The sequence below is a fragment of the Phoca vitulina genome, unplaced genomic scaffold (assembly GCF_004348235.1).
Source record: "Phoca vitulina isolate PV1807 unplaced genomic scaffold, GSC_HSeal_1.0 scaffold18, whole genome shotgun sequence".
Taxonomy (NCBI): domain Eukaryota; kingdom Metazoa; phylum Chordata; class Mammalia; order Carnivora; family Phocidae; genus Phoca; species Phoca vitulina.
Window position 1 is genome coordinate 32180244 of NW_022589721.1, and position 27589 is coordinate 32207832.

The 27589-nt window shown below is 57.1% G+C and overlaps 1 protein-coding gene across 5 annotated transcripts in view; it reads right to left on the bottom strand.

Annotated features, from left to right (window-relative positions):
- Window positions 1-27589, bottom strand: part of AGO2 (argonaute RISC catalytic component 2) — a 110763-nt gene that overhangs the window by 14641 nt on the left and 68533 nt on the right. For all 5 annotated transcript variants that reach the window (XM_032415646.1, XM_032415648.1, XM_032415644.1 and 2 more), the window contains exons 4-16: window positions 22205-22386; window positions 19981-20117; window positions 19086-19220; window positions 18239-18326; window positions 17477-17624; window positions 16706-16825; window positions 16456-16578; window positions 13188-13321; window positions 11547-11731; window positions 10325-10484; window positions 6817-6907; window positions 4659-4853; window positions 2521-2655 (exon numbers count right to left, since the gene is read on the bottom strand). In XM_032415646.1, the coding sequence (XP_032271537.1) occupies window positions 2521-2655; window positions 4659-4853; window positions 6817-6907; window positions 10325-10484; window positions 11547-11731; window positions 13188-13321; window positions 16456-16578; window positions 16706-16825; window positions 17477-17624; window positions 18239-18326; window positions 19086-19220; window positions 19981-20117; window positions 22205-22386 (1833 nt within the window). The remainder of the gene's footprint in view (window positions 1-2520; window positions 2656-4658; window positions 4854-6816; window positions 6908-10324; window positions 10485-11546; window positions 11732-13187; window positions 13322-16455; window positions 16579-16705; window positions 16826-17476; window positions 17625-18238; window positions 18327-19085; window positions 19221-19980; window positions 20118-22204; window positions 22387-27589) is intronic.

Below are 27589 nucleotides of genomic sequence, written 5' to 3' on the forward strand. Positions count from 1 at the left end.
TCTATCCTATTCACCGCTGGGCAGTGTGCCAGCATAGGAATACACCACGACCCTTCCTCCTGTTAGTAGACAAAGTTTTTGCTATCAGAAACAACGCTGCAATAAATATTCTTATACTTGTCTCCTTATACACATGCAAGTGGGTTTCTCAAGGGCTAGAATTACCAAACTGCATCCAAGCTGGCTTATCAGTCTGCACTCCCATCGAAAGCATAGGAGAGTCTTCATATAATGCACTTACTCTGTGCCAAGGATGATGCAAAGTGCTTAGTGTGTTAGCTCAGCTCACCTTCCCAGCATCCTTAGGAAGGTGCGACAGGGAGGCTGACACCCATGATGATGCAGCCCAGGTGCTGAGGGGTGGGCTATAGCCAGGCTGTCCGGCTCCAGACCCAAGCTCCTGACCATGGCCCAGCACCCACATCCTTGCCGACACTTTGCTATTATCAGGATAACTTCATGAGTCCCCCCAACGTTTCCCATTCTCTGAAAAATTTTGTATAAGATTATTCTTTGATGGTTTGGTAAAACTTGCCTATAAAAAATCTGCATAAACTTCACAAAATAAGATAAGTACTTTCTCCTTTTTTCCTATTCTCTGCCACACTTTAAGATCATCCATTCTTGAAGGTTTGGTAAAGCTTGCCTGTAAGACTCTCTGGGCCTGATGCCTTTTGGAAATGAGGATTAGATTATCCTCCAGAACTGATTTCAGTAATTTATGTGATTCCACAAACAACTCTTTGTATCTATTTCTTCTCACTCTTCTAATGTATCTATCAGCATAAAGCTGTTACTATCCCATGATGATTTCAGTAACACATCCCCCTTCTGGGTCATAGTCCTCTTTTTGCTCTTAATATTGTTACAAATATCCTTTTTTCCTCGTTGAGTCTTGCTAGGTTTACCCATCTTCAAAGAAGCAGGTTTTGTTTGTGTTCATCTGCTCTGTCTTCTTCATATTCTCCTTCATTATCTCCCATTCTGAGAGGGGCTGGGGGTAGGAACAAGCCAACTTGGAGCCCCCGTGACTCATAGCAGGGGCAGGTTACAGGCGGAGGAGGGAGGGAGCCCACGCACATCGGCTCCTCAGCCTTCCCTCCGCGCCCAGGACCGGCAGCTCTTCTGTCCTTCCCGTACCTTCAGCCTCACTGGGTGGTTCTTCTTATTTTCCGACAGATGTATCGAAGTCTAGCCTCTTCTCTCCAAGAACTGCTTCAGCTGCACTGCATAAAGTCTGACATGAAATTCTCTTTTTATTCAGTTCTGATTACTTTGTAATTTTTATTCCCTTTGCATGTTTAATGTGTGTGCTACTTAGAAGTGAATTTAAAATTAGAGTTTTTCTTAAATGTCTTTCTAGTTCTACTGCTGATTTAAAATTTAATTGTATGATTAAAAAAAAGAAATGTGGGTTGCCCAATACGGAGGTTTGGAAATCTCCTGAGATCTCCTCGTGACCGGGTACAAGGCAACTTTCATAAGCCTTCCACGTGAACTCGACTGTCAACGGCTGCACGCTAACCGTGAGACCTGGCCTGGTCATCTCACCCTGCCAGTCTCTAGCTTTTACCCATCTGTGGCTGCCCCAGCGTCTGAAACTGGGCGGTTAAACTTGCCCTCTCTGACGGTGGGTTTGTCAGCTTCTCCTGGGAATTCTGTCAGTTTTTTGCTACACTGTATTTTTTTCCCTTTATACATATTTTTAGGTCACTGCGTTAGGTACGTCCAAGCTCGCAGTTGTTCTATCTTCTTGGTGGCTCATCCCTGTGACTGTGACAAAGTGTCCCTGTCTCTCACTAGCGATCTGTACTTTGTCTTTCGCTGAGACAACGAGCATTTCTCCCTTGCTGTGCCTTCTCTGGCCAGATGCGAAGCAGCTGCAGGGCTGCTGGCTCTCACTACGGTGTCTCCTTCCCTCAGGGGATGTCCCTTTTCTCAGGCAGCTACCTGATGCTGTGTGGTTTAGGACAATAGTCTATGTGCAGGATTATTTTTATTTCTCCTGGTGGAAACATGGAAAATACTTAACAGGAAGTAACAGGAAGATCCCTACCTTTCTTCAACTGTCAGATCTCTCAGCTGTTGTATCTAGAAACGCTGCTTCTCCCTCATGCTCATTACTCTTATTCTGGAACGGCCGGGAGGTGCACCCGAGAACGGGCTCCCCCGGAGCCGCCTTCAGCACTCCAACCTGCCCCCAGGGTCCCCAGTTTGCGGTACCCCACCTACTCTGCCCATTGCCACGGCTGCCACAGCCTTTTTCAGAGCCAGCTCTCTGGTAATTTCTTTACTGGACAAGTGATATCTCCTGCCCGCTCCTGTCCCAGGCCCGTGGGATTTACGGGTCCAAACGTCTCACCAGACCGAGGAGAGCCCTTCTCCAGCGCCGAAGGCTGGGTCTCCGTGAAGCCCCTCTGCAGCGTGGCTCTGGGCGAGGGCTGAGCAGAGACCCGTGTCCCTCACGGCCCCACAGCCCAGGGCCAACCTCGGGCCGCTCCTTCAGCCCCAGAGCCTCACCCTCTCGTTCTTGTCGGTGCAGAAGAGCCGCGTGTGGTGCCTTTTCTGTACCACTATGAAGGTGATCCCCGGCTGGTAGTCCTTCTCTAACTTGATGCACGCCTCGCGGATGGCCAGCAACTCGTGGTGGAGAACCTGAGGGGAAGAAAGGACGTTTAAGGATGATTCTCTTTTTACAGCCTCTCTCTACCTTAGAGTAAATCCCTTAATGACACGCACTATCTGACAAATACGTGCAGTTCCAGGGTTCGGGCTCCCCTGGCTCGGGATTAGCAGCGCGACTTTGCCTTTCTGCTTTCGCTTTGTTTTTTTTTTCATTTATATAATTGAGCAAATGAGACCCAGGTTTCATAGCTAAATGGTTTAAATTAGATAATGCATAAAACTGCTCAGCACGGTTTCTGGAATGTTCTAAGTGCCCCATAAATGGCACCCACCACGGGCAGGAGTAACGGGGCACAAAGGGAGACATACACAGGAACAAATCAACAACTCGTTTTCTCTGCGGGAGAGGAGGAACGCACACTGGCTCAGGAGTTAGACCTGAGTTCAAACCCTAGCCCTACCGCCAAGTAGCTGTGTGGCTCCGGGAAAGCCACCGATCCTCTCTGATGCCCAGTTGTTTTCACTTTTAAAATGGGAACATCCTACCTCGCAGGCTTGCTGCGGAGACTGAAGTAAGTACAAAGCGCTTGCATGTAAGCACCCGGGAGACAGGGTACAAGGACAGTAAGACACTGTCCTCACCATCTGGGTCAGAGATAAACAGACAAACAACCTATCACGCTGTGATGAGGCCATTACAGGGACACACACCTCAGATTTTTAAACACTGCCCGAACTAAAATTGTGTTACGATGTTTCCAATGTGTCTTGGGTTCCGCGCTGAGAACCCGAGCTGTGGGGATTCCGTAAGGCGTGGGCTATGTTCACAGAGCGATAAACTCAGGAGGCACAGACCCCTCTCCAGCAGGAATGGCTGTGGCAGGGGGCGGGGGGCTGGGGGCACAGAACAGGGGAACAGTCTCAGCCAAGGGAACCCAAGAGGTCTGGCCCAAGAGGTGCCTTCAGGGTCGGCCGGCACACACCAGACTCTGGACCTGAGCGGGGGACAACGCAGGAGCTCCCAGCCCTGCTTCTGCAGAAGCTCTCTGAGGCCCGGCCAGAGTGTCAATTCCATCCTTCCCGCCGACCGAGGGCCTGAGGGGGACGAGCTGCGGCTCCCCTCTGGAGCAGGAAGGTCCAGGCGATCCTGCTTATGCCCAGTCGGGCGGCCTGCGGCCTCTGAAACACACGAGCGCAGCCCTCGGGACGCCTTCCCGTCTGGGCGGGTCTCCCACAGGATGGGACACAGACCCCCGTCCCTTCTGCCTTCCCTAACATCCCCCGGTGAGGCATGTGCCGGGACGGGGTATGGGGTGAGTGGAGGTATAATTAGCGTGGACCAATGTGGAGGAGACACAGCCCGGGCATCAATCTCCCGAGCTCTGGGTGAGGACGGACTCGCTGCCGACCACAGGTCACGGTGACAGGGACGTAAGGCAGGTGCTTGGAAGCAGAGCACGGCAACAAGCTCCCCACAGCCGCTCCCTTGCCTCTTCACTCCCCCGGTCTGATGGCACCCCTGCCTTCTGGACAGCCCGTCACCCAGGATCACATCCGGATGGTGGCCAGTCCTGTGAGCCCTCCTTCCAAAGGGGCCCCCGCCCAGCCGTTCTCCCAGACCCTGCCAGAGTTGTCACCATGCCTCTGTGGCCTCCACCCTGCAGCCTGCCTTTCCTGCCGCACACGGAGGTGACCCCCAGGCACAACGGTGTCCCCACCTACAGACTCCCCACCGCCAAGCCTCTGGAAGGGCATGCGGCCCCAGCCTGCACGGCTGAGCTGACCCAGACTCGACCTCCCCGCGGCTCCTCGTCCCTCCCGTCCTGCCTCGTCCCTCCCGTCCTGCCTCGTCCCTGCCGGCCTGGTGGCCTCTGCCCCAGCCCGCCTCCCACGCGCGGCCGCATGAGCCGCGGGGCAGAATGGACGCCACGTCACTGTGTCCATCGGGGAGCCCGGGAGGCCACTGCGCAGGACGGATGGGTGACTCTCGGGCATTCTGAGACCCCAGACAGAGAAAACCGCGAGGCGCCCACCTGCTGGAACTGGCCCTCGGAGACGCCGTCGCGGTAGAAGATGATGCGCGTGGGCTTGAAGCGCGTGGACTTGTAGAACTGGATGAGGAGCTCGCGGACCATGGTGGCCAGGTCCTGGATGATCTCCTGCCGGTGCTGCTGAACCCGCACGGTGGCGCAGTAGCGGTTGGGGTGCGCGTCCATGCTGCCCACGACCTGCCGGGACGAGGAGGAGCGCTGCTCTGGCTGCACCCCGGGAGGCGCGGGCAGGGACACGTGTCGCCACCCCAACCTCACGGCGCGGTGAAGGGACAGTGGCCTGTCGGAGGCGAACCTGCTGCCTCTGTGGGTTTTTTTGGAACGTGGGCAGTAACGTTTATAAACACAGGACAAAGAGTAACAGCTGCTGAGAGTGTCTAATAAAAAGTGGGCAATTATTCTGATCCTTTACTCTGCCTGGGACCCGAGGTGGCTGAGTTCAAGCAGCCCCCAGAAAGCAATGCGAGCAATCCCCAGTTTTTTCAAAGCACCTTGCTCACCCAGAGAAGCTGTTTGCCGATCAGTGCACATCCCTCACCCCCTGAAATGGCAGACCGGCCCAAAGGCTGGCCCACAGGTAGGTGCCTGAAGGGGCCACGCCGAAGGTGCCCAGAGTACAAGGGACACAACTACGCCCCGCGCTCTGCTCATCAACGAGGAAGGGCTGAGAAATACCTAACAAGGTAAAAACCGCACTCCAGGTCGGAAGTGGAGGTAACCTGGATGCTGAGCCGGGCGGCGGATTCACGTTACACAATGCTAACCTGACAGAGGCACACAGCCCCTGAACCACACCAGACACACCCTGTGTGCCGGGGGCCTGCAGCGGACCCGGGGGAAGCCTGCACCTCCTGGGGACCCCAGCCTCCCTGGCTGGGGATCGGACGCACCTCAGGATCCCATGCGGCTCAGAGGGAAGCCCCGGGTGGCCAGAGGGTGGCTGGCACTGCTCACCTGTGACTGCTCCAGACAGGGCTGCTGTGAGGGAGGGAATGAGCACAGAGCCCCACGTGCAGGGGCCTGGCGGGCACGGCGGCCCCTAACACCCCGCACAGCGCACGCCCAGCCCTAAGCCTCGCAGTCGTTAGCTCTGTTTTCTACTGTTTGTCTTGAGCAACGGAGCTTGGCCTTTCTGGACTTCATGTGTCAACTGAGGAAACTAACAGTGACCCCACGCGATTATGGCTCTGTAGTTACACAGCCAGCCCGGACCCTGGCATGTAGCAGGTGCTCAGAAAATGCCAGTATTCTCTAATGAGCCTGGAGAGTGTGACAAGCGTCCCTAGGTGGTGTCAGGCACGGGACAGAATGCACAGCAGCCCTGGGGGTGCTGGGGACACAAACCTTGAGCCTCACGCTTCCTTCCCTCCACTTGGCTGCCCGGATGCAGAACCCTGGGGTGTCCAGTCAAACAGCCCCGAGGGAGCGCCCTCGGCCCTGCATTCCACATTTCAAGTCCACACTCTTCTGAGTACATGCTCGTCTGGTCCTCTTGAACCAAAGGCCGTTAGCTGCCCCTCCCGGGCACCATCAGCTCGGGGCACAGAGTGGGGGCCCAGCTCAGCCTCCGAGGGCAGGAGACAGCCAGCGAACATGTGTGGGGCAAGGTGTGCAGGGCCTGGGAGGCAAAGCCCCCGGAGGCCCAGACGGAACTCACGGGTAGAACGAGGGCAAGGCCTCCATTGAACCCTGGACTGTGTACGTAACTACTTTATATTTAGTGTTTTATAATAAAAGATAGGAAATGTTTAGAAGGAGTACAGCATAAAGAAGGTGGGTACACGAATCCTGCGCAGTATCTGCCCCAGTGGGCAGAGAGCCCCCAGGCCCCCCAGGACAGGAGCCACCCCACAGCCGGCCTCCCCTGCAGCCAGAGCTGGTCCGCTTGGGCTGGGCCTCCGGGGAGCACGACCTCATCGCTTCTCAGATACATTTAGCCACGTGCAGAGTCCCCTCCAAATACCTATTTTTCAGGAGACTCTGTTTCACCAACTGCTCTGTAAACCACAAAGGTTGTTAGGAAGACGCTCTGGCCCCACGCTGCCATGGCACCGCGCGCCCTCCCACCGGCAGCCTGGCGAGGGCGTGGGTCCCACGAACGGTAGGACGTCACCCACCGGCGGTGGGCTCGGATACTCACGGCAGCGATGGAAGGCTTCTTCCCGTCCCCAGCGGGTGGGTGAGTGACGTCGGCCCCCAGAAAGATGACGGGCTGCTGGAACACGGGCGGCCTGCAGAGGGAAGCCGGACCATCTGAGGCCTGTGCCCCTGAAGAGCGTCACTTGTGTGGCAAAGGCACTGTGGCTGTGTTTGTAAAGAAACCTTATATCTTTTAATGGTCCCTACAGAGAGCCTGGCTGATAAAGCCACACCAGGTCTGAGATCTGCTTCCAAATAACCCGGTGCAGGGATCAGGGGCAGGAGGAGCAGGGGCTACCAAGACTGGTCAGGTGCAGACGGCGTTGAGGCTGGGCCAGGGAGGATCCTACTCTGTGTACGCCCGGAAGTTTCCACAGTCACCACACCCACTGAAACTCTATATATATACAGGTTATGTGTTTATAAAACAGTGATTCTCTACGCAAGACTCCATGCACGTAGGAGTCCCATACTTGGTTCCAGCCTCGGACCTGCGGCCACACACCCAGCGTCTCCCCCACGGCACAGCGGCAGCTTGCGGCTGGGCTCTCCCCGCCCCCCCCGCAGGGTGTTGAGCAGCACCCCTGCTCTCTGCCCACGACGTGCCCGGGCACTCCCCCAGGTGAGAAGCACAACACGGGCTTCTTCTCCTCATCTTTTAAATGCTGTGTTCCAGAACTTTCCTGAAGAGGACGTGTGCACGGAGGGTGGGAGCATGGGGTCACTTGCTAGCTTTGCGTTCTGGAGCTTACCCTCTCTACAGCTTACTTTTCTCTTCTGGAAAATGGAGACAATACGCACAGTTACACGAGCACGTGCAAGTGCAAGCCAAGTGCTTTCAGAGGGCCTGGCCCGCCACACTCCCTAGGAGCTGCTGCCGTTCGGGCCCCTTGCTGCTCAGTGGTGAGCGGTGCCGTGAGCTTGCCAGCCCAGCCAGGAGCTGAACTCACTGGGGAATGATCCCAGGGGGACTCCCGCTGGACGGAGCCCCTCCACCCGGAGCCCAGAGGTAGGGGGAAGGGCTTCGAGTGTGTATGCCACGTATCAGTGTCCACAAAACGTGGACCAGCTTCCCCCTTCAAGCCCCAGTGTGCTTCCAACTACACCTGGGGGGGCTCTTCTCCTGGGGGTCCCGGGACATGGAAGCAGGGCTCACGGGCACTCCCTGCATGGGGGAAGATGCTGCCCATGGCCACGCTGATGGCCCTGCCTCTGGGCCCTGGCGTGGACGGTGGCCCTTCTCTGTAAGCCTCTAGGGCCCAGCCCCGGCCGTGTTCTCCCCAGCACCGCACAGCCCACTCGACACTGCGCCCCGCCTCCCGACTCTCTTACGCCTGGAGCATCTGCACCCGCCGTTGTGACTCACACCTTCAACCAGGAAAACCACACCTGCCTGCAGACTCCTCTCCCTGACACGCTCCCCCCGCCATGCTCCCTCAGTTCCCTGGCTCCGCCCTGTGACTAAGCTCCTAATTAGGTGAACCCATTCACCATCTCCTGAGCAGCCTTGGGCCCCTCCCACCAGGCTTCCTGCTGCCATGGCAACAAGACTCCCTTCACAAGGTCCCCCACCCCTGCATGGCAGAGACTCAGACCTCCTCACTAGGCCTGTCCACACCATGTGACACAAGACGCAGTGCCCTTGGGGTCCAGGACCCGCCTGGCTCTCCTCCCCTCCCTTCTGGGGCTCCACTGCTGGCTCCCCATCTCCACGACCTTTTACCCCTGAACTCCCCAGGGCAGCAGGCTTGGCACCCATCCTTTCTACACCCTGCCCTGGGGGATGTGGAATCGCAGGGACCTTGCGGCTTTCAATGCCACCTCTCTGCTGGGAACTCCTGAACACACAACCCTGATACCAGATCCCTGTTTCCGCTCACCCACCCGTGATGCCCCTCCAGCCGGACCCTGCAGGCCCCACCTCTAGAGCGGGCCCTGCAGCCCCATCTTCCAAACACCATCTCTGGGCACCCACCCCACCCCCACCGCCAGCATCCCTCCCGAGACAACACAGGTGCCTCCTGGTCCCATTCCACCCGGAGCTGGAGCGGCCTTCTAGAACAGGAACCTCCAGGGGCTGTGTCCTGCCCGGAGGGAGCCCCAGGCCCCTCCAGCCCTCGGTCCTTTGCTAGAACAATCCCCAGCCATCCCCGCAGGCTCCCACCCAGGGCCCTTGCCCAAACCGTGCCCTGGGGCTGGAACACCCTTCTCCCAGGCATCCCCACACACCTGCGACCTTGGCCCCTGCCGTCTGCTCAGTGCCACCTTCTCCACAAGATGGTCGCCATAGAAACCCCAGCTCCTTACCCTCCTGAACTCCTGTCCCTGCCATGATGTCACTGCTGCTCACCTGTCAAGCCCCAAGTGTGTGGGTCCCTGCACCAGAGGGCTGGGACTCTGGGTGCTGTGCTCACTGCTGTGGCCCGAACTCCTGGTACACAGTAGGCGCCCACTAAACACAGAACCTGCTGACTCGGTGAACAGCACTTCGAGCTCACCACCTGCTCCTGATAGCTCCTCATTTCCTCCCAGGACCTTACCGTGAGGAACCAGTCTTCGGGTTCACGCGTATCAGGCTCTACCGCCCCCTAACTCCACCCAACGGCGGGAGCCGGAGTTTGGGAGGTGTGGCCCCCGGCCCGCGGCATCGCGTGTGGACTCGCTAGCAATGTGCACACTTGGGTCCCAGTCCAGATGTGCTGGTCAGAACCTCTGCTTTAACGAGGCCCGAAGTGGGTTCGGACGCTGGCCCAGCCGTGCCCACGCGGGGAGCCTGGGGGCAGGCTGTTGCGTCCTGCACACACGGCCGCCTCTCCCCCAAGCACACAGAAGCAGCCAGACCGCCTCCTGTCCTCACAACTGCCCCTTCCACCTGCAGGGCGAGTGTGGCAAGCAATCCCCGTTTCCCCACGTCTGCCATTCAAACGCGAACCCAAACGCCCGAGGCTCCAGCAGGAACCGCCCCCCACACAGTACCTGTCTCTCCTGGCTGCAGCAGACAAAAGCTAACCTCCCCCGGGGCACCCAGGGCCCCACGCCGGGCCAAGAGGTACCAGGGGACCCCAGAGCCCTGCCCACCGCTCCCCTGCCAGCCCCGGACCCCGGCCCAGGGTCCGCCAACAGCACGCTCTGCCGTGGAGCCTCGCAGTTCCCAGGGCTCGGTTCCAGCACCGATGGCATCGGGCGGCGACCTGTGTCCCTCCATCGAGGCTCGTGTCCTAGCTGTTCCAGGTGAGCTCTGGCGCTGACCTGCTCACTCCTTTCATGGCGCGGCTGCCGCGGACCCGTTCCAGGACCCCTGCACCCCTCTCTGGCCCCAGCTCGCTCAGGGAAGCTGGCCACGGCACTCCAGGCCCCCCTTGTTCCCCAGACTCTGGGCACCTCCTGCGTCTGCGGCATCCAAGACAGTGCTTGGAGCCGGGACCCGACGTGGCGCCCCTCTGCACTGCCCCGACCCCACTGGGAATCGTGCCGTTAGCCGCTGCGCATGCGGGGAAGGGCCGGCTTACCTCCCCTGGGGCAGCAGGATGTTGTTCACGCCTCCCAGTTTGACGTTGATCTTCAAGCAGAGGTTGGACAGGGTCTGCGGCGTGGTCCTTTGCACATTCTTCATCTGCACACACTGCGTGGCCATCCCCAGCACCGTGTCTCCCACGCGCTTGACCTCGGCTGTGGGGCAGGAAGATGCACACGTTGGCGGCTCTCACCGGCCCCTCTTCATAGCCCCCCACCCCGAAACTGCAGAGGCCCGCACGGAAGCGCCACCACGGCAGCCCCGTGGGCGGCCACGCATGTGGAAGAGCAGGTGACCGGCAGGCCCCAGGGCTTGTGTTCTGCTCCGGCAGGAGTGACGACCCTTTCAGGGACTTGCAGGGCTGCAGGGCGGTATGGGCAGAGCCAGGCTGCCACGGGGGCCTTGGCACTCCCGGCTAGGATCGCCGCCTTCTATCATGGTGCGCGGGGTTACGAGCAAAAGCTTGAGTCGTTAAAAAGAAAAACACTGGCGTCCTCGACATCCACAGCACACGCACACCTGACATCGAGGTGCTACTAGGCCCACACCCCTCGGTTTCTGGAATCTTCCATGACGCAACTGTCAGCTGTTCTCCACACAGCCTGTGGAAACCGGGGACTTCTGGACAGAAACACTGATGGTGTCTTCTTTGCTCTTTGGATATGTAGCTTGGAGGGAAGAAGCGTGGCTCTTATGCATCTGATTCTGTCCCTGTCTAGTTGGGGATCTGGTTGGTGACACTACCCGAGCTCAGAGCCCCCCCAGAGCTTCCGACGGCTCTCCAACCAACCGACCCGGCCCACCGCCTGTCCTGGAGTCACCTGTCCACAACCCCCACTGCCCTGGGGCCTCCTGGATGGGGGGGCTGGGTCTCTGAACCCTCCAGGCCTGGGACATCAGCACAGGCGCTTGCTAAGTGTTGGCTGAATGGACGCGCAACTGCACTTCTGGCGTGGAGACTCTTATGAACTTCCAGAGGGTTCCAAGGTGGGCACAGAGAGGGCACATCGGGGGCAGATGGTGGCCCCCTGCGATCACTGCGCAGGCACCGAGTGAGCATAACAAAGTAACTACGCAGGTGCTGGCCCCCAGGAAGTGTGGTCTCAGTGCTGACGCGGGATCAATGGGCCAGGCCCAAGCACTCCTCAGCGTGGCAAAAACACCAAGGACCCAGGCCGCAGCAAACCCCCACGGGGATCACGAGAGCAAAGGCTTACCATACACGGGGGTCTTGCCAGGCAGGATGACTACCACCAGCTGAAGGCCAGCGTACGTATTCTTCAGATGCCTGAACATGGGCTCCACGCTATCCGCCCCCTGGGCATATTTACAGAAGCACGGCTGGCCCTGGATCGGCATTCCAGCGTCTCTCGAGATCTTTCTGAGCTGCTCTGTGAAGGATCTGAAGGAGAAGGCTCATCAGACTCGAACGCACGGCGAGTGCCAAAGAATCCACACCAACCAGAGGCCCCAAGTAAAGGGCACGGCCTTAACAGCCCAACCCCAAGTCACTTTTATTGACGTCCAAATCTAAGTTTAAGACTTGGACAGAACCATGGCAACGTGTTAACTCAAAGAGAAGCTACGCGCTGAGCACACACGTCCGTTCCCGCAAAGCCACTCCCAGGGTGCAGGGACAAGTGCCATCCTGTAGGAGCAACGCACCGAGCCGTGCTGCCCACTCGGCAGGCCTGACCAGCGTCCAGGTTCTGGGACAGAACCCAGGACTCCGTTCAAAGCCAAACACCGTCCGAGGGAGGAAAACCGTGAACGGACTGTCCCCTTGGATTTGCCCCCATTATTCTTCGGTGTACAACTCGGACTTGGACGACACAGCCGTGGGGACGAACAGAACCAACCACAGCGAGAGTCACACCAGCAGCGGCTGCCAATGGGCCTGGTGGAGCCACGGTGGGGGGAGGGGCGCAGACCGATCAACAGCTTCTATTTTAAACTTAGGAATAAAAATAACATCGCCTTCTACAGCAAGGTAAGGACACTCGATCCAAGGGAGCCAGCATTCAGCCTCCTATACTTCAGTGCAGCTAAACAGACGTGTGTGTGTGTGTGTGTGTGTGTGTGCGCGTGCGCCCACATTCACACCCACAGGCGGCTTCACCACGGGGCCGTCTAGCTCCAGGCAAAATGAACAAAGGAGGCAAGGCCAGAACTCGGAGGGAGAGAGGCGCCCGGGGTCCACGCCCAAGCGACCTGGTTTCCTAAGCTGCTCTGTGCTCCCAGCTCCATCTGCTAGTGGCGCCCAGGACAAGGAGCCACCGGAGACCTGGACAGAACCAGGCCACTGACGTCCGCGCTCAGGAACTTTTGGAGCCGGCCTCGGCTAGAATGTCAAGCAGCTACACTCCTCAGGCTTGGGGGGACGTTCCCTCCTGCTTCCACCGGGACAGGCGGGAAGCTAAAGCTTTCTTTGCGCTGTTAGGTCTGTTTGGCACAAAAGCGTGAGAGGTGAAGCTGCGTGTTTATGGTGCTACTTTCAAAGGGTCCGACGCCTGGACCGGGCCAGGACGATCTAGAAATACGAAGCTGAAGTGGCTTTTTTTAAAGTAACTTGACTTAACTGAATATAATTTTCTCTTTTGCATCTAATTTTCAAGCTTTTTCATTTACGGTTTAATTTCTTATATAATCTGCGTTACTTCTCCACACGCCCTCCACCAATGAGTCCAAGAAGTTAACAGCAGCCTCGAAGTGGCCCACAAGTCCGGGCAGGTGCTCTCTGCCAGGGGAAGTCTACCAACCCCGCCATCAACACCCGCTGCGCCCCCCAGCTGCCCAGCCCCCCGCCCCCCGGCTGGCCCGCCCAAGGCCGGGTGCGCCTGCCCCTCAAGCAGCCTTACTTAAGGTGGACTTCCGTGCACTGGCGCTGGGGGGCGAAGCACGCGATGGCCCACACCTTGATCTCAATGCCTGTGTGAAACTGCTTGTTCCTCATGTCCCACACGCCCTGGACAGGGGTGGCAATCGCTTTATTCTGCAAATGGCAAGACGTTTAGAGTGAGGAAAAATGGGGAACACATCCCTCTGACCCTGGATTGTGTTACTTTCCTACTGCTGCTGGTCCCCTGATCAGGTGGTGCTCCTGAGGCTGGGAACTGGGCCTTTGTGTAGTCTGCCATCCCTGACTTGCCCAGCCGTGCAAGTGGGCCAGAGACGTCTGCAGAATGGATGGATGGACAGATGAAGAGCTGGACGGGAGATGGGGCATGGAAGGATGGATGGAGGAACAGAGGAGGAAGGAAGGAAGGATGGAGGGAGGGAGGGGCGGATGAGGGGACAGAAGAAGGATGGATGGAGAGAGGGGCAGATGAGGGGACAGAGGAAGAAAGAAGGATGGATGGAGAGAAGGGCGGATGGGGGGACAGAGGAGGAAGGAAAGATGGATGGAGGGGGGTGGATGAGGGGACAGAAGAGGAAGGATGGATGGAGAGAGGAACAGATGGGGTCAGAAGAGGAAGGATGGATGGAGGGAGGGGCGGATGGGGGGACAGAGGAGGAAGGATGGATGGAGGGAGGGGCAGACGGAGTAATGGAAGGATAGATGGAGGGGTGGATGAGTGGATAGATGGAAGATGGATGGACCGATGAAGGGAGGGGTGGATACAGGCCACGGAGAGCAGAGAGGCCCAGAATTCCACCCAACCTCAGGGGCAGCCCGGAGGAATGCTACAGGAAGCTTCCTGGTTGGTTCAGAACATGCTCTCACTTACTCTACCTCCTCTCTTATCAGGCCGACAGCCAGGGGGCGGGGTGGGGAGGGGAGAGAAGTCAAGGTGCTTCCTCCCAGTCCTGGCCGGGGAGCAGATGGGCCAGCGAGGACCCCTGCACTGCTCACGCCACCGTCTGCCGTGGTTTAAGGAACGGAAGCTACCCCCTCTGGTAAAGACAGAGCAGGGGACACATCCACCGGGGTTTGTCCTCTCTCAGCCAGAAAGGACCAGGCCTCAGCACCACCAGAGGAATCCCTGGACTCCCTGGACTCCCTTCCGGGGAGGGCTGGGGCGGGGGGCATGGCTGTCCAGGCCTGTGGGCACTGCCACAGGACGGGCCGCACCTGAGCTCCTGTCACTTGGTTATGGAAGGGTTTCTAGTGGAAAACATTTTTTATTACAAAAGTCACACAAGCCTATTGTAAAAAAAAAACATTTTAGAAATGAACTCTTTTCTTTCCGATATTTTTATAACTATTTCCCCGCTGCTACTAGAGACAGGCTTCTGTAAGAGACAGCCCCCCACCAGTCTGGTATTCCAGACTCAGTGCACGCATGTGCACGCGCACATGCACACGCCCACACACGCGTGCACGCACACGCGCGTACACGCACATGCACGCACACGCGGGCACACACACACATACATGCACACGCACGCACACGGTTTCAGCAGACATGGGCTCTTAGGACACATGTGATTCTCAGCCTCGGCACCGCTGACATTCGGACTATCCTATGCACTGCGGATGTTAGCAGTTCTTGTCACCAGATGCCAGCCTCCAGACATCGCTAAACGTCCCCTGGGGGGGCATTTAATGTCTTGCTCCAACAATGGACAACAAGTAGGGTAGGTGAAGAAAAGTGTGTGTTCTCATTAAAATGTTTCAGAGATCTGGAAAAATGTGTTCATTTAGAAGCATCAAAAACTTCCCATCCCTACAATTCTAATATTTTTGCAAGATGAGGTTACAAGAGCTACTTTGTCTTCCAGACTACTCCTGTATTTCTTGAGTCAGAAAGTCGAAACAGACATAAGCAGACAGATTTGCGGTCTCGATCTGATCACCCAAGGGCCACGTAAATCTCTATTTCTAGCCATCTCTCCACTTACTTGTGAAAGGGCATCACACACTCTTCCTCCTAGGGTTTTAAGAAGGGCTCAGAAAGGTGCTATGTCTGCGCGCGTCTGGACATAGCAGGTGCACAAGTGAGCTCAGAGCCCGGAAGCCTTGCTCCGAAGTCTCCTTCGGAGGGCGGGCACCAGGATGGGGGCCCCCACACACAACACCGTGCAGTGAGAGTCCAAAAGAACAAGCCACACGTCACGTACATGTGGAACCATCCCCAAGACCTCTATGGGCCCTAAGAGAAAGTTTCAAGTAAAAAGAAGCGTATTTACTGTCACTAATTGCACCAAAAGGGATGAAAACTCATGTGAATAATCCCTGGGCAGCTTTACAAGAGAAAACACCCATCACTTCCTGGGAGAGCAAGTGAGACCTGGGGAAAGAGTCTTCTTCCTATAATGCTTTGTTTTGCTATGTTGTGCTTTGTAAGTAGGCTCCAGGCTCAACGTGGGGCTCAAACCCACGACCCTGGGATCAAGACTTGCAGGCTCTTCCCCCTGAGCCAGCCAGGTGCCCCCCTCCTGTAGTTCTTTGTGCCTTTTGAACTTTGGAACATTATAAAAAGCAGAACTTAACGTTTTACACTAAGAAAGGGGAAAACCCTACAAACAAAACCAGGCCTTGCTATGGGTCCTGAGGACGAGGGTAAAAGGCAGAGTCACTCCAATCTTCCATCAGAGCTTGTGGGTGAGCAGCCCGCGATGAGTGAGGCTGAGGCCCCCGGGCCCCGCTGCCCACCCGGTAAAGCCGTGCTCCGCGTCTGGGGGCCCGGCCCTGAGGAAGTGCATGAAGACCCTTCCATGAGCTCTGCAGGGCTCAATGGACAGGATCGCTTTATGACGTGCTGATGAAGCCAGGCATTACACCAGCAAAAACAAACAAAACCTGAGTCACTAACAGCTCTGTTTGTCACCAAAGACCTCCAACACCGAAGTTAGAAAAACAGAAAAGAAGTCTAAGTTTCTGGAAAATAATTCATCAGTGGCAGAGTGCCCAAAGAACAATGCTTTCCAGATTTCAATGGGGTAATAAAAATCACCTTTTGAAAAAATAAAAGTTATTCTGAAAATCCTCAGAAAGGGTCCAGCAACTCAGTCCTTACTGAGGCCCCGTAACGTGCACTGGCTTGGACTAGAGTGGCAAGAATTCCTTACCTTGGCCACGGTCTACACCTCTGGCATGGTTCTGACCCGAGGGGGTCAAAAGTTCCTGCTCCACCATCACCTGCCAGACACACGGCGCGTCCCCCGAGCCCCGCCCCCACGTACCCTGCCCCCGTAGAGGATGGAGGGCGGCTGGAGGACCCGCCCGGTCACGTCTGTCATCTCGTCCTTGACCATGATTCCAAATTCACGAACATACGGATCTGTATTAAAACTTGCACTTCGCATCTTGAAAAGGAAAAAAGAAATAAGCCGTGTCTGTCCCAAGCACCAGGGGCTCCCTTGCCCGGCGCCACGTACCACAGTCCCCATGGTGTCCCCACCCCCCGGCTGGCCCCGGGAACGTGACGCTCACCAGCTTGCTAATCTCTTCTTGCCGATCCGGCGCTGACCTGGCGGTCGCTCTGATCATGGTTGAGGTCTGATTGTCGGTCAGTTTTTTGATACATCTCTGTCCTGCCACTATGTTACAGACCTACAAAGAAGAGACAGGGCGTTGGCCCCGGTGCTAGAGGACAGGCGGGGGTCTGGGGCTGAGCGTGGTGCCCTGGCTCAGCCTGTGACACATCGGTCTCTTAGCCACACATGGCGAGGCGCCCCGCACACACCATGGTGGCCGTCCCTGCAACCCTCCAGGATTGGGGCTGCTCAGGGCCCGTGGTCGGCACCAGAGATCCTCCTGGGGGAGCCTGGCCTGGCACCAGCGCGCGCTGGGAACCTCACAACGTAGGAGCATGAAGCTGTGTGCTGATGGGGAGGAGGCCGGCCTTCTGGACCAGGGCCCAGGAAAACCACCTGTATATTTGGGTAGCTGGGCAAGTACAGAGAATTTAAGGCACTAACAGAAAAGAGTTAAAACTTGGGCCTCAGTTTTAGCATTTAATCTTTCCCTGGGCCAGGATTTTTCCAACAGTAAGTGAAGAAATAGTAGCTTTTCTGAGCATCTTCCACCCTGTTCAAGGGGCCTGCTGGGCACAACGGGCACGTCCTGAATGGGCCCACGAATCCTGCGGGAGTCACCACACCGTTTCATTCTCGGGGAGGCAGGCGTGAGGGGCATCACTGGCCTGAGGCCCACAGTTCTCCCGCCAGCCCCAAAGCAGCGCGGACAGGAGACGGGACTTGCCTCGAGGGGAAGGTAGGTGTGTTTCTGCTCCTGTCCGACTTGTAAACACGGGAGGTGGGGGTAGCGCAGAACCAGCTTGTGCCTGTCCTTGAAGTACTGGGCCACCGTGCACTCCACCGTCTGCCCGCTCTCCTGCTGGAGCGGGAATCTAGGGAAGCCAAGAAGGGCCTCAGGCAGCAGACCCCACATGAGCCCGCTCCCCCGGTCTGCTTGCTGAGGGCTGGAGAAGGTGGGTGGGGGTTGGGGTGGGGGCAAATGTCCAAAGCACCTTCCAGGGGTCAAAACCAATCATGCCCTTCGGACAGGTAGTTCCTAAACTTCCGTATTATCTCTGAGTTGGGAAATAAAAACCACTGACATGCATGTAACATGCAATGATCACAGATCCCAGAGATCTACAGTGTAAGGAAGGAAGTAGCCACGCCTCTGGCGGGGGGGGGGGGGCGCCTACTGATCCCCGCTAGCTCCCAGCACCGGCTCAGCACTGAGGACGGGAAAACAAACAAAAATGACCCTCTCTCGCCTGTAAAATTCAAGAGGGAAAATCAACAAGGAGCCACCAACCCCTTCCCACCCCGTACGGTGCAATTTCATGATTTCATCTCATTGGATGCAGTTTGGTTCTACTGAGGCAAACGCATGGTTCCAGAATTCTGAACTAGAAGGAGATGATCCTTCCCGGGAGGGTCACTGCTCTGGAGCTGGGCCATCAGAGGGACCGCGGAGAGTGGGTCCGGGGGGGGGGGGGGTAAGGCCATTTACGTCTGGTGGCTGGCGGGCCGCCGGGTCACGTTGCACACACGGTATTTCCTCTTCATCTGCCCACAGTGCGTTATCTCCACCTTTAGACCTGGCAACACAGAGCAGCCCGGCCTCACAGTCAAGCCCCGGCCCGGCCCGGAGCGTGGGCCCCACTTCCCGAGCACCGGCTGTCCCCGGAGCCCACAGACCCCAGGGGAGGGTGTTCCGCAGCAGCTGCAGGGCCGCACTTGCCCTGAGGGCGGGGACCTGTGCGCAGGGCCCGGCTCACCCACGGGGATGCCTTCTGCCCCAGAAATGCCAAGGCCAGAGGCTGGACACAGTTCTTAAAGATAAAAGAGACGATGTTGGCTCAGCGAGACTTTGTGCTTCCTCCAGGACTATTTTTAGCAGCGGGTACTTCTGATGGCCTTTAGAAAGCCCTGAGGAGGACAGGTGCGGAGGGGCGTGGGCGACAGGCGCTGGCCGACTCTCCGCGGCTGGGCCAAAGGGCCCGAGCCAGGCCACTGCACTCGGGCCGTGTGTCCCTGAGTGGAAAGCAGGCTTGGTGGGTCGGTGCCCAGGACAAGGCCTGAAAGCGTGCTCCCCGTTCCAGAAGAGCATGAGGTACCGGTGACAACCACACGCTGCTCTTGGCTCCGAGAGCCCAGGGACTTGCACGCACTGGTCGCTGACCCCGCGGAAAGCCGTTTCCTGAGAACATCACTATTCCCGCGCTGTGAAATGGGCTTAGTTCAAATCTGTGCTAATTCTCGGGCTGGCTAATCACTCTCGCCGCCTTCATCCCCTTAGGAGCTCAGGAAGTGCGGCGAGGGGGAGTCAGGGCCTCCCACGCAAGGCAGCAACCCACCTTTGATTTCTTTGGTAAACTTTACCCTTTGGGAATCTGTCAGAGGTTTCTGTTGTTCTTCAATACTTTTAAAATCCAAAACTTCACAAACAAACTCAATTACTGGCTGTGCCTTATAAAATGCAGTTGCTGAGACTGTAGGTGGAAAAAGAGAAAAGTGAAAGCTGATGTGAGATGTGCCCAATGGTGCCCCTTGCAGGCCGGCCACCTGGCTCTGTTCCCCATCCCCGGGCCCACCTCTGGGCCTCAGGGTGGGACAGAGCCAGAGGGGGCTGCCCCATACTCCCTCTGCTCAGGGCCCAAAGATAAAGTCACCGTCTGAGAATAAAATCAGGTTTAAAATGAAACCCCACCAGATCGCAACAGCCATGACTGTGGATTTTCTGACTGTCTCCTGGTGCAGATCTCTCTGAAGCGTATTGTTCCTTGCGTGATCCAACCCTGAGTCTCCCGAGAGGGCAGGGCACCCTAAACCCGGAGGAGACCAGCCGGAAGGCAACAGACCAGGCAGGCCCCTAGCCAGCTATCCCGCACTCCTACCAACCAGGCTGCATAAGGAAAAGGCGAGATGGTGGGCGGCCTAGCGGTGGGAGGTCAGTTCACACCCCCCAGCAACACTGGCCCTGCCTGGCGGACATAGGCAGCAGCATCTGGGAACGAGTCGGGGACGCAGGCCCGTCTCAGCGCCCCGAACCTCAGTCTCGGGAGTGGGCCCTGCGGGTGGTTCTGAGGATCACGTCTCACAAGCAGGTGAGGAAGGCCAGGTGTGGCAGCATCTGAGGCTCGGGCGGAGGCCACGTCTGGAACTGGCCACACAGGCGCTGGCTCCCCCAGGTCTCGGCCCCTCAGGAACGCTCCAACCCCACCCCATGACAAAGACTGGGGCTTTGCTTACCATCGATATTTAACATCATTTTCCAAAGGGAAGGTCGGACGGACTGATGGAAGCCAAACCACACTTCCCGGCCCCCGCCAAGGGGGTTGGAGCAGCCCTCGGACGCTGTAAAGAAGGAGCGGCCCACAGGGGTGTACCTGAAACAAGAGACCCCCTGTCTGATCAGAAAGAACAGGCTGACGCCAAGTTTGCTGCTCATCGTGACAAGCAAGCAGGCAAACACTCACACGTGCCAACGGTTCCGCCGCTTTTACCGAACTGCACTTTGCAGGCATCCGTGGCTGATGCTGAGGAGCACTGTTTAAGGCACAGCCTCGGGGACGCGGGGCCTCGGCACGCAGGGCGCAGGGGAGCAGCTGGTCTCCCACCCACCATGCTTCTGGATCCCCGACGCGGGCTCTGGCTGTGCGGGGCCCAGGGCGCACAGGGTGTCCCTGGCTTCATCCGTGTTTCTGACCCTCCCCACCCCCCACCCCGTACTTTAATGCTCATCCTCTAGGGCTTAGCTGTGCGCAGCGCTTCACATCTTTCTAGGACAGCGCGGTGCTGCGTGTGCAGGGACGGGTGGAAGGAGCGTCTGCCGAGTGGCTGTCGCAATCAGGCCAAGGCGGCTGGACTGAAGCAGCCCTGGGCCGGGGGGAGCCTGGCTACTTTGCCCAGGACCATGTTGGGACGTAGAACCCAGCATCCATTCCCCGCTCCACGCAGCTCCTCTGCAGGGGAGGCTCTCAATATGGGGCGGGGGGGGGGGGGGGGGCTCGGCCTCCCAGGCGGGATGGTAAGGTGGATGTGTGCGAAGACCCGCACGCCGTCCAGGGCCCGGCTGCCCACGGTGCGCAGAGGGCAGGAAGCCGCCTGCGTGAGGCGCACACCGAGCAGCTGCACCAATGCGCCTGGTCCCCCAGGACGCGTCCTCACCAAGGATCCAAAAGGAAGATGCTTCTTTTAGGGGTTGTATTTTCCACCTATAGGCTGCACTATTAACCGGATGGTGGGGATGGTCCTCTCTCTCCCCCACTGACCCATGTTAATCCCGCCACTTTTTCTATTATTTTTCCAAAATGAAAAGAGACTTTCCTCCTGATTGTAAAAGTAACATGGTAATTAATTCAAAACTCAGAAAACAAAAATCACAGTAATTTCCGCCACTCATTTGAAAAATGTATTCAACGTTTTGGCAACTGCCTTTCTAGATTTTTTTTTTTTGCACCCACCTGCCTTCCTGCCAACAGAAGTTCCAAGCAGTAGCAGATTACACCCGGGGCCAGGGGGAGGATCCCTGCTAGGAGTAACACTTGCCCTGTATCTGGCTGCCCCCCGCCAGGTCTGGAGACTGAGAACATCAGGGCCCCCTTAAAATCCAATGAGGCACTCCAGAGCACCTTCTCTCACCCCTACAAGGGGACAAAGGGAGCCCCACTCCCTCCTCAAATCTTAGAGCTTTGTCAGTACAAGGAGAGGTCAGCATGGAGGCTCATTTCTCCTCTCACTGGTTCATTCAAACAGTTCCCGAGGCCCCGGCAGGTGCTGCACACATGGGAAGAGCAGGTGGTCCCAGATCAGAACCCCGAGGTCTGCGTGTGGCAAAGTGGCCTGGCTCGTACGAGGCTGAGACACAGGGAAACAGTGCAGCCCTGCCACCTGGCAGAGTATGAGCCATTCAAGTGTCCATGCACCCTCTGTCCCAGGAAGTTCAAGTGCGGCGATTTGTGGAATAAACCAACGGTCCGAAGCATCGTGTCGCCTGCGGTCTCAGCGTCCTTCATACTGTGGGTGCTCCATCAAGCAGGATACCAGGAGTATCACCCTACTATTACAGGTCCTACCCGTGAAGGCCACAGACACGGAACACGCTCATAGTATCAGGCAAGTGAGAAATCATGCCCACTGTGCACAAAGACGGGCAGACCATCTTTTTGTTCCAGGTTGAGAATTCCAGTGATTTCCTTTTTTTTAAAGTAATCTCTGCCCAACACGGGGCTCGAACTCACAACCCTGAGATCGAGAGTCACGTGCTCTACTGACTGAGCCAGCCAGGGGCCCCTGGTGATTTATTTTTATATTAAAAATGTTTCATGTTAGTATTGCTATAATTTCCATCATAGAAATCCATGGCCATCACCACCCCGACTCCAACACCTCACTCATCCTTGCACAGAGATTTCATATTCTCCAGGTAATGCTCAGGGTCAGAAGCAGATGCTCCCGCTTCCTTGGTCCTCACCTCATGGATGGCAAATGCCTCATGACCACATCCAGGGCCTGGATCGTCTCAAAGGGGACGCTGGGCAGCCGCCCCGAAAGTGCATCGTGTAACGCCTGTAAGCTCACGCAGGACACCCACTTGATGGACACCTTGAAGATGCGGTCTTTCCCTTCTCCAGGCAACGTGACCTCCAGCTCCACCTGTGAGGAGATCCAGAGCACGCGGTTACTCACACTTGCCCCTTAAGAAGCTACTGGGAGGGTGAAGGTGGTGCAACAGCCCTGGGTTGGGAAATTCTAGCTCATCCTTTATCCCACCAGGCACACATGGGCACGGGCACCGTGACTGACACGGGACCCAGGATTTCTGCCTGGCCCTGCACACAGAGGCAGCTTGGAGAGGCAAGCAGCGAGAGACGGTATCGTGAGGAGGCTCCACCAGAGCGGGGCGGGGAGACACAGGCAGGGGGCCTGGGAGCCAGCCGAGGGTCCTGGAGAGTTATTTCCCAGGGGAACTGAAAATGCTGCAATGGGTCTGGGGATTCCCATTTTCTGGGTCCCTTAGGAGTCCACAAACTAGGTTTGCAGTGAATAAACCATGAATAAAAAGCCTTCCTAGGACAGATGTGTGGTAAAACAAACAGGCAAATGCTAACCACTGCAGATTCTGGACGGGTGGGCACCCGCCTACAATGCGTCCACCTTTCCTCTGACTAAACAGGTTCACGATGAAATGTGGGAAGATCAGAGAATGTGGTGGTGGGGACTCGCAATGGGCTCTTCCCCACCGTTTCCAGAAGCTGTTCTACGGGAGAGTCTGCGACCCAAGGGCACCTGCGCCTCCACGTACAGAACACGCAGAGAAAATAGCTTCCACTACGAGACCCCATCACAATCTCCCGGGAAGAAATTAAAATTCTTAGCCAAACTTCAGAATATTTGCCACAATAGTGCTCAGCGGTCTCCAACAGCTCCGTCCAACAGGATTTTCTGTGATAACGGAAACAGTCTCTTCCTGCGCTGCCCAGGACGCCAGCCACCGGCCCAATGTGGCCGCTGAGCACTTGCAATGTGAACAGTGTGGCCGAGGGACTGAATTTTCAGCTTTGTTAACTTTTCATGAATCCACATTGACACGGTCGCGTGCGGCCAGCGGCTGGCGTCCTGGACAGTGGTCGGGAGCGTGGCCCCGTGGCTCACTCCCTGAAGCAGACAGTCTCCTCCCGGCTGTGAGGCGCCCCTCGCCCACACGCCTGGCTCCTCCGGGCGCCCAGACCCACCTTTACCCCATCACTGCACTGCACCACTTACGGTCCCGCAGCTCCGTGGCTGGTAACTGAGGAGTACATCCCGAACACAGGGCCCACACAGACCCCCACTCAGGTGGTGACTGGAACATGCCATAAACATCGAAGCCAATATTTGTGAAGTGTCTAATGTGACAGGTCACGGATTATACATATTTTATCCTTAAACATCCAAAGATCCCAGGAAGAAAGACTTTATTCACTACTTTTTATATATAAAAATACAGATGTTCAGACTAGAGGTCCAGCCCACTCCCCACCTGTCACCGGGGGGCCGTCACCCTCAGGGCAGCACAACACAGATGTGCCCCCCCAAGGCCCCCCAAGCCTGCAAGTCCCGGGAGGAAGAGGGTTCCACGCCGCTGCCTGTGCGCCTGGAACGCCCTCCCCCAGCAGGTGCCCGGCAAAGTCTGGGGCGGGAGTCACGTCCCAGGTCAAGCGTTGCGGCCGCATCAGGCTCCTCCCTGCCCTCCTCACTCCCTGCTCACGCAGCAGGCCTGCAGGCCACTCTCCGCTCCTGAAGCACACCTTCCCTCACGCACTCACCACACCACGTTCAACCGTCATGAGAGCTACAAGCCGACCGCGTGCACCGAAGTCACCTGCACGCCTGTGTCCTGGAGGACACCTGCCCAGCAGCCCTCAGGCCACCGCCACGCCTGGCAGCCACTAACGGCCCATGGCCCAAGGCCCAGCGCGGAGACGGCAGTGAGAGAGAACAGACACTTCCAGGCGCACGGACCTCAGGATGGAAGAGCGAGCGGCACCGAGCCACAGGACAAGGTCCCTTCCGGAAGGAAATGATAGATGTTATGGTTGCACACACAGCTGCTAAAACCAGGAAGACCAGAACCACAGTGAGCCATCCCCTCACACCTGTCTGAAAGGCTAGGATCAAAAGACGACCAGTACAGAGTGTCGGCGGGGACGCAGCCCCCGTGGCAGACAGTACGGAGGGTCCGCAAAAAGCGAACAGCAGGCGCACCACACGGTCCGATCCAGTAATGCCACGACTAGAGATCTACCTGCAGAAAATGAGAACACTAATCTGAAAAAGACATGCGTCCCTGTGCGGATCGCAGCCTTATCTTCGATGGTCAAGACAGGAAAGCAGCCCAGGTGCTGACCAGCGAGTGGATGAGGAGGTGCTATCCACGCATAATGGAATACTGCTCGGCCATCAAAAAGGGGGGTCTCTGGCCATTTGCAACAACATGGATGGATCTGGAGGATATTATGCTAAGTGAAACACACAGAGAACGACGAACACCATAGGACTGCATTTATATCTGGAATTTAAAAAACAAAACAAATGAACCAGGAGAAAAACGGAAACAGACTTGTAAATATGGAGAACAGACTAGTGGTCACGAGAGGGGCGGGGCGGGAGGCTGGGTGAAGTACGTGGAGGGGATGAAGAGGTACACACTTCTGGGTATAAAATAAGTAAGTCACAGGGATGATCAGTGCAGCTCAGGGAATATGGCCAATACCGTCATGACCTGGTGTGGCGACAGGTGGTGACCACACTCATCATGGGGAACATTTTGTAATGGACAGAATTGTTGAATCACTATGTTGTATACCTGAAACCAATACAGTGCTGCATGTCCACTATACTCCAGTTAAAAGTCTGAAGATGCCCCCCCCCACCCCGATCCTGCGTGACTATGGCCGGCAGCCTCTGTGGGAAGGGCTGCACTGGGGCTCAGGCACGCGGAGAACCTGTCCTTAAGGAGATTAGAGTCTGGCCTTGAGCACAAATGATATTTTTATGAAGTAATGAGGCATTCAGATAAACAAACCAAACTTTTCTTTGCAAGAAAAGCACTGCCATACCATTTTGCCACGTCAATTAAGAAAATGTGAAAAAAGTTAAAAAGTGGTAATTACCGGAGGTGATGGATGTGTTAACTTAATTGTGGTGATCATTCCACAACGTATACATATATCAAGTCATCATGCACACTTTAAATATATGCAATTTTATGTGTCAATTATACCTCCGTAAAGCTGGGGGAAACGCCTCCACAAGCAAACTAAGGGGGTGTGGAGGGGGTGTATTTTCCTTCAGCAAAAGATACTCCTACCCATGATTAAGGGGGTTCCGGCCCGGCCTCCTCGTGGCCCCACACAAAGGGAGCAGAACCAGCTCCAGGCCCCACGAGTCTGCCACACACAGGGTGCCTCGAGGGGCTGCCTGGCACGCCTATCCGACAGCTTCGGGACGTGGCACCTTCAGAAGAAATGCCCCACCACGGGGCGGGGCGGCGCCGGCCTTCGGCTGTGACGCCAGCCTGAGGACACCCTCATGTCGGTCTGGGCCCCGGCCAGCAGAGTCCGTCCACACACCAAGATACCTCAATTTCTCACCAACCTGCCGCTCTCGGTCCCAACAACGCAGCAGCCCAAGGCCGCTGACTGGAGGTGGTGGGGCAGGGGCTGCCGGCTACCCCCCGGCCCGGAGAAGTGAGAGTCAAGCTCTCCAGACAGACCAAAGCCCCACACTCAGAGTCTCCAGAGCTGCCCCGGGGGGAGCCCCACGGGGACACCTACCCCGCGAGGAGCGGGAGAAGAGCACCGTCAGCGACCGAGAAACCGTGGACGGAGGAGGCAGGGGTGTTTCCACCGGGTTCTCTTGTCTACAACCGGGCTGTTGTGCGGCCGAGGCCCCGGGAACTCACTGCCACCTGTTCCGGGGAACGAGCGGCAGCATGGGCAGGGCCCGGGGCCACCCCCACCGAGCCTTCCCGAGCAGGCCGTGCAGGTCCCGTCACGGGCGAGATGTGTGCAGGGCGCTGATATGAAAGGCCATCTGTCACTGCTCGGCAGCTAGCCTCTTCAGAAGCCAACTGTCGTCCCTCCAAATCACTTTGGATAAAACCACAGTCCTTCCTCGTACGTCTGCGAGGGGCATGGGGACTCGGTCACCCTCATCGGTGCGACCCGCAGGTACCAGCCAGTGGCGGCTCTGCCAGTGAGAGCCACAACTGCCGAGCACCTCTGACCCGGGCCGGCCGGCTTCAAGGCACTTGGACAAACGCTGTGGCTCCCGGAGGGACCCTCAGCGCTGAGAGGCAGCAGAATAGCCCCAAAGAGCACACAAGGCTGAGCAGACCCTTTACCTGGATGCTGCCCAAGGAAGGCACCTGACGGGTGGTTCCCTGCCCCCACGGCCTCTGCCCTCCCCTCCTGCCTGCCCTCAAACCTCCTGGCCCTCGGAGCCAGCGCGGAAGCCTCTCTGCCCTGCCCAGAACCCCCATCACCTGCTCAAGTCAGCAGTCGGCGGGCTTGCGCTCACGGCCCCGGCCTGATGTGCGGCACAGAGCCGAACAGGCGGGAGCGCCAAGCCGTGTGTTTGTGCAGACATGTCCTCCCTTCCACGCGGGGTCTCTTACCGATTCGAGTTGTGCCCCTGGCCTGACATGTGACTGCCTTCTAGAAGGAGACACTCATGCCTCCCCTGAATAAGCAGAGAGACACTGTAGCTACAAGAAGCTGAAGACCCAAAGAGGGGTCCCAAGGCTGGACCCAGTGCCAGGAGCAACAAATGACATACATTCTGATCTCGCAAATCACATTATGTCACTGGGAAGAGGGCCTGGGAGTTATACCCCAAATGGTGATCAACTCCTACAGCTTCCTCAGTCTCAGATTCTGGAACGTGAGGGCCTGGCCTGGGCCACAGCATCTCTCAGCCCAACCAGGGTGCCTGGCCTCCCACACAGGGGCTGGACTTAAAGTGCGTGGGCTACTTAGCAGGAGAAAGGGTAAATTACAAGCGCTGCCTTCCGTGAGTAAGGGCCATAGGCCACGGGCCACGTTTTGTGTGCAGACCTGGACGAGAGCCCCCTGCAGCCCCCATCCAGCCACCAGCACACACACGTGAAGGGGACAGTAAAGGATTTTCTCGGGCTACAGAAGTGCCCATCACACAAAGAAAAGTACTTTACAAAAAAAAAAAAAGTAAAAGAAAACAACAGCAAGAGACGATTTGCCACAAGAGGTGAGTATCTGGGAGCAGGAAAGGGGCCACATCATATCAGCTCAAACTGAAGAGATTAACATCTGCATATCGCAACTGTTTGACAGAAACT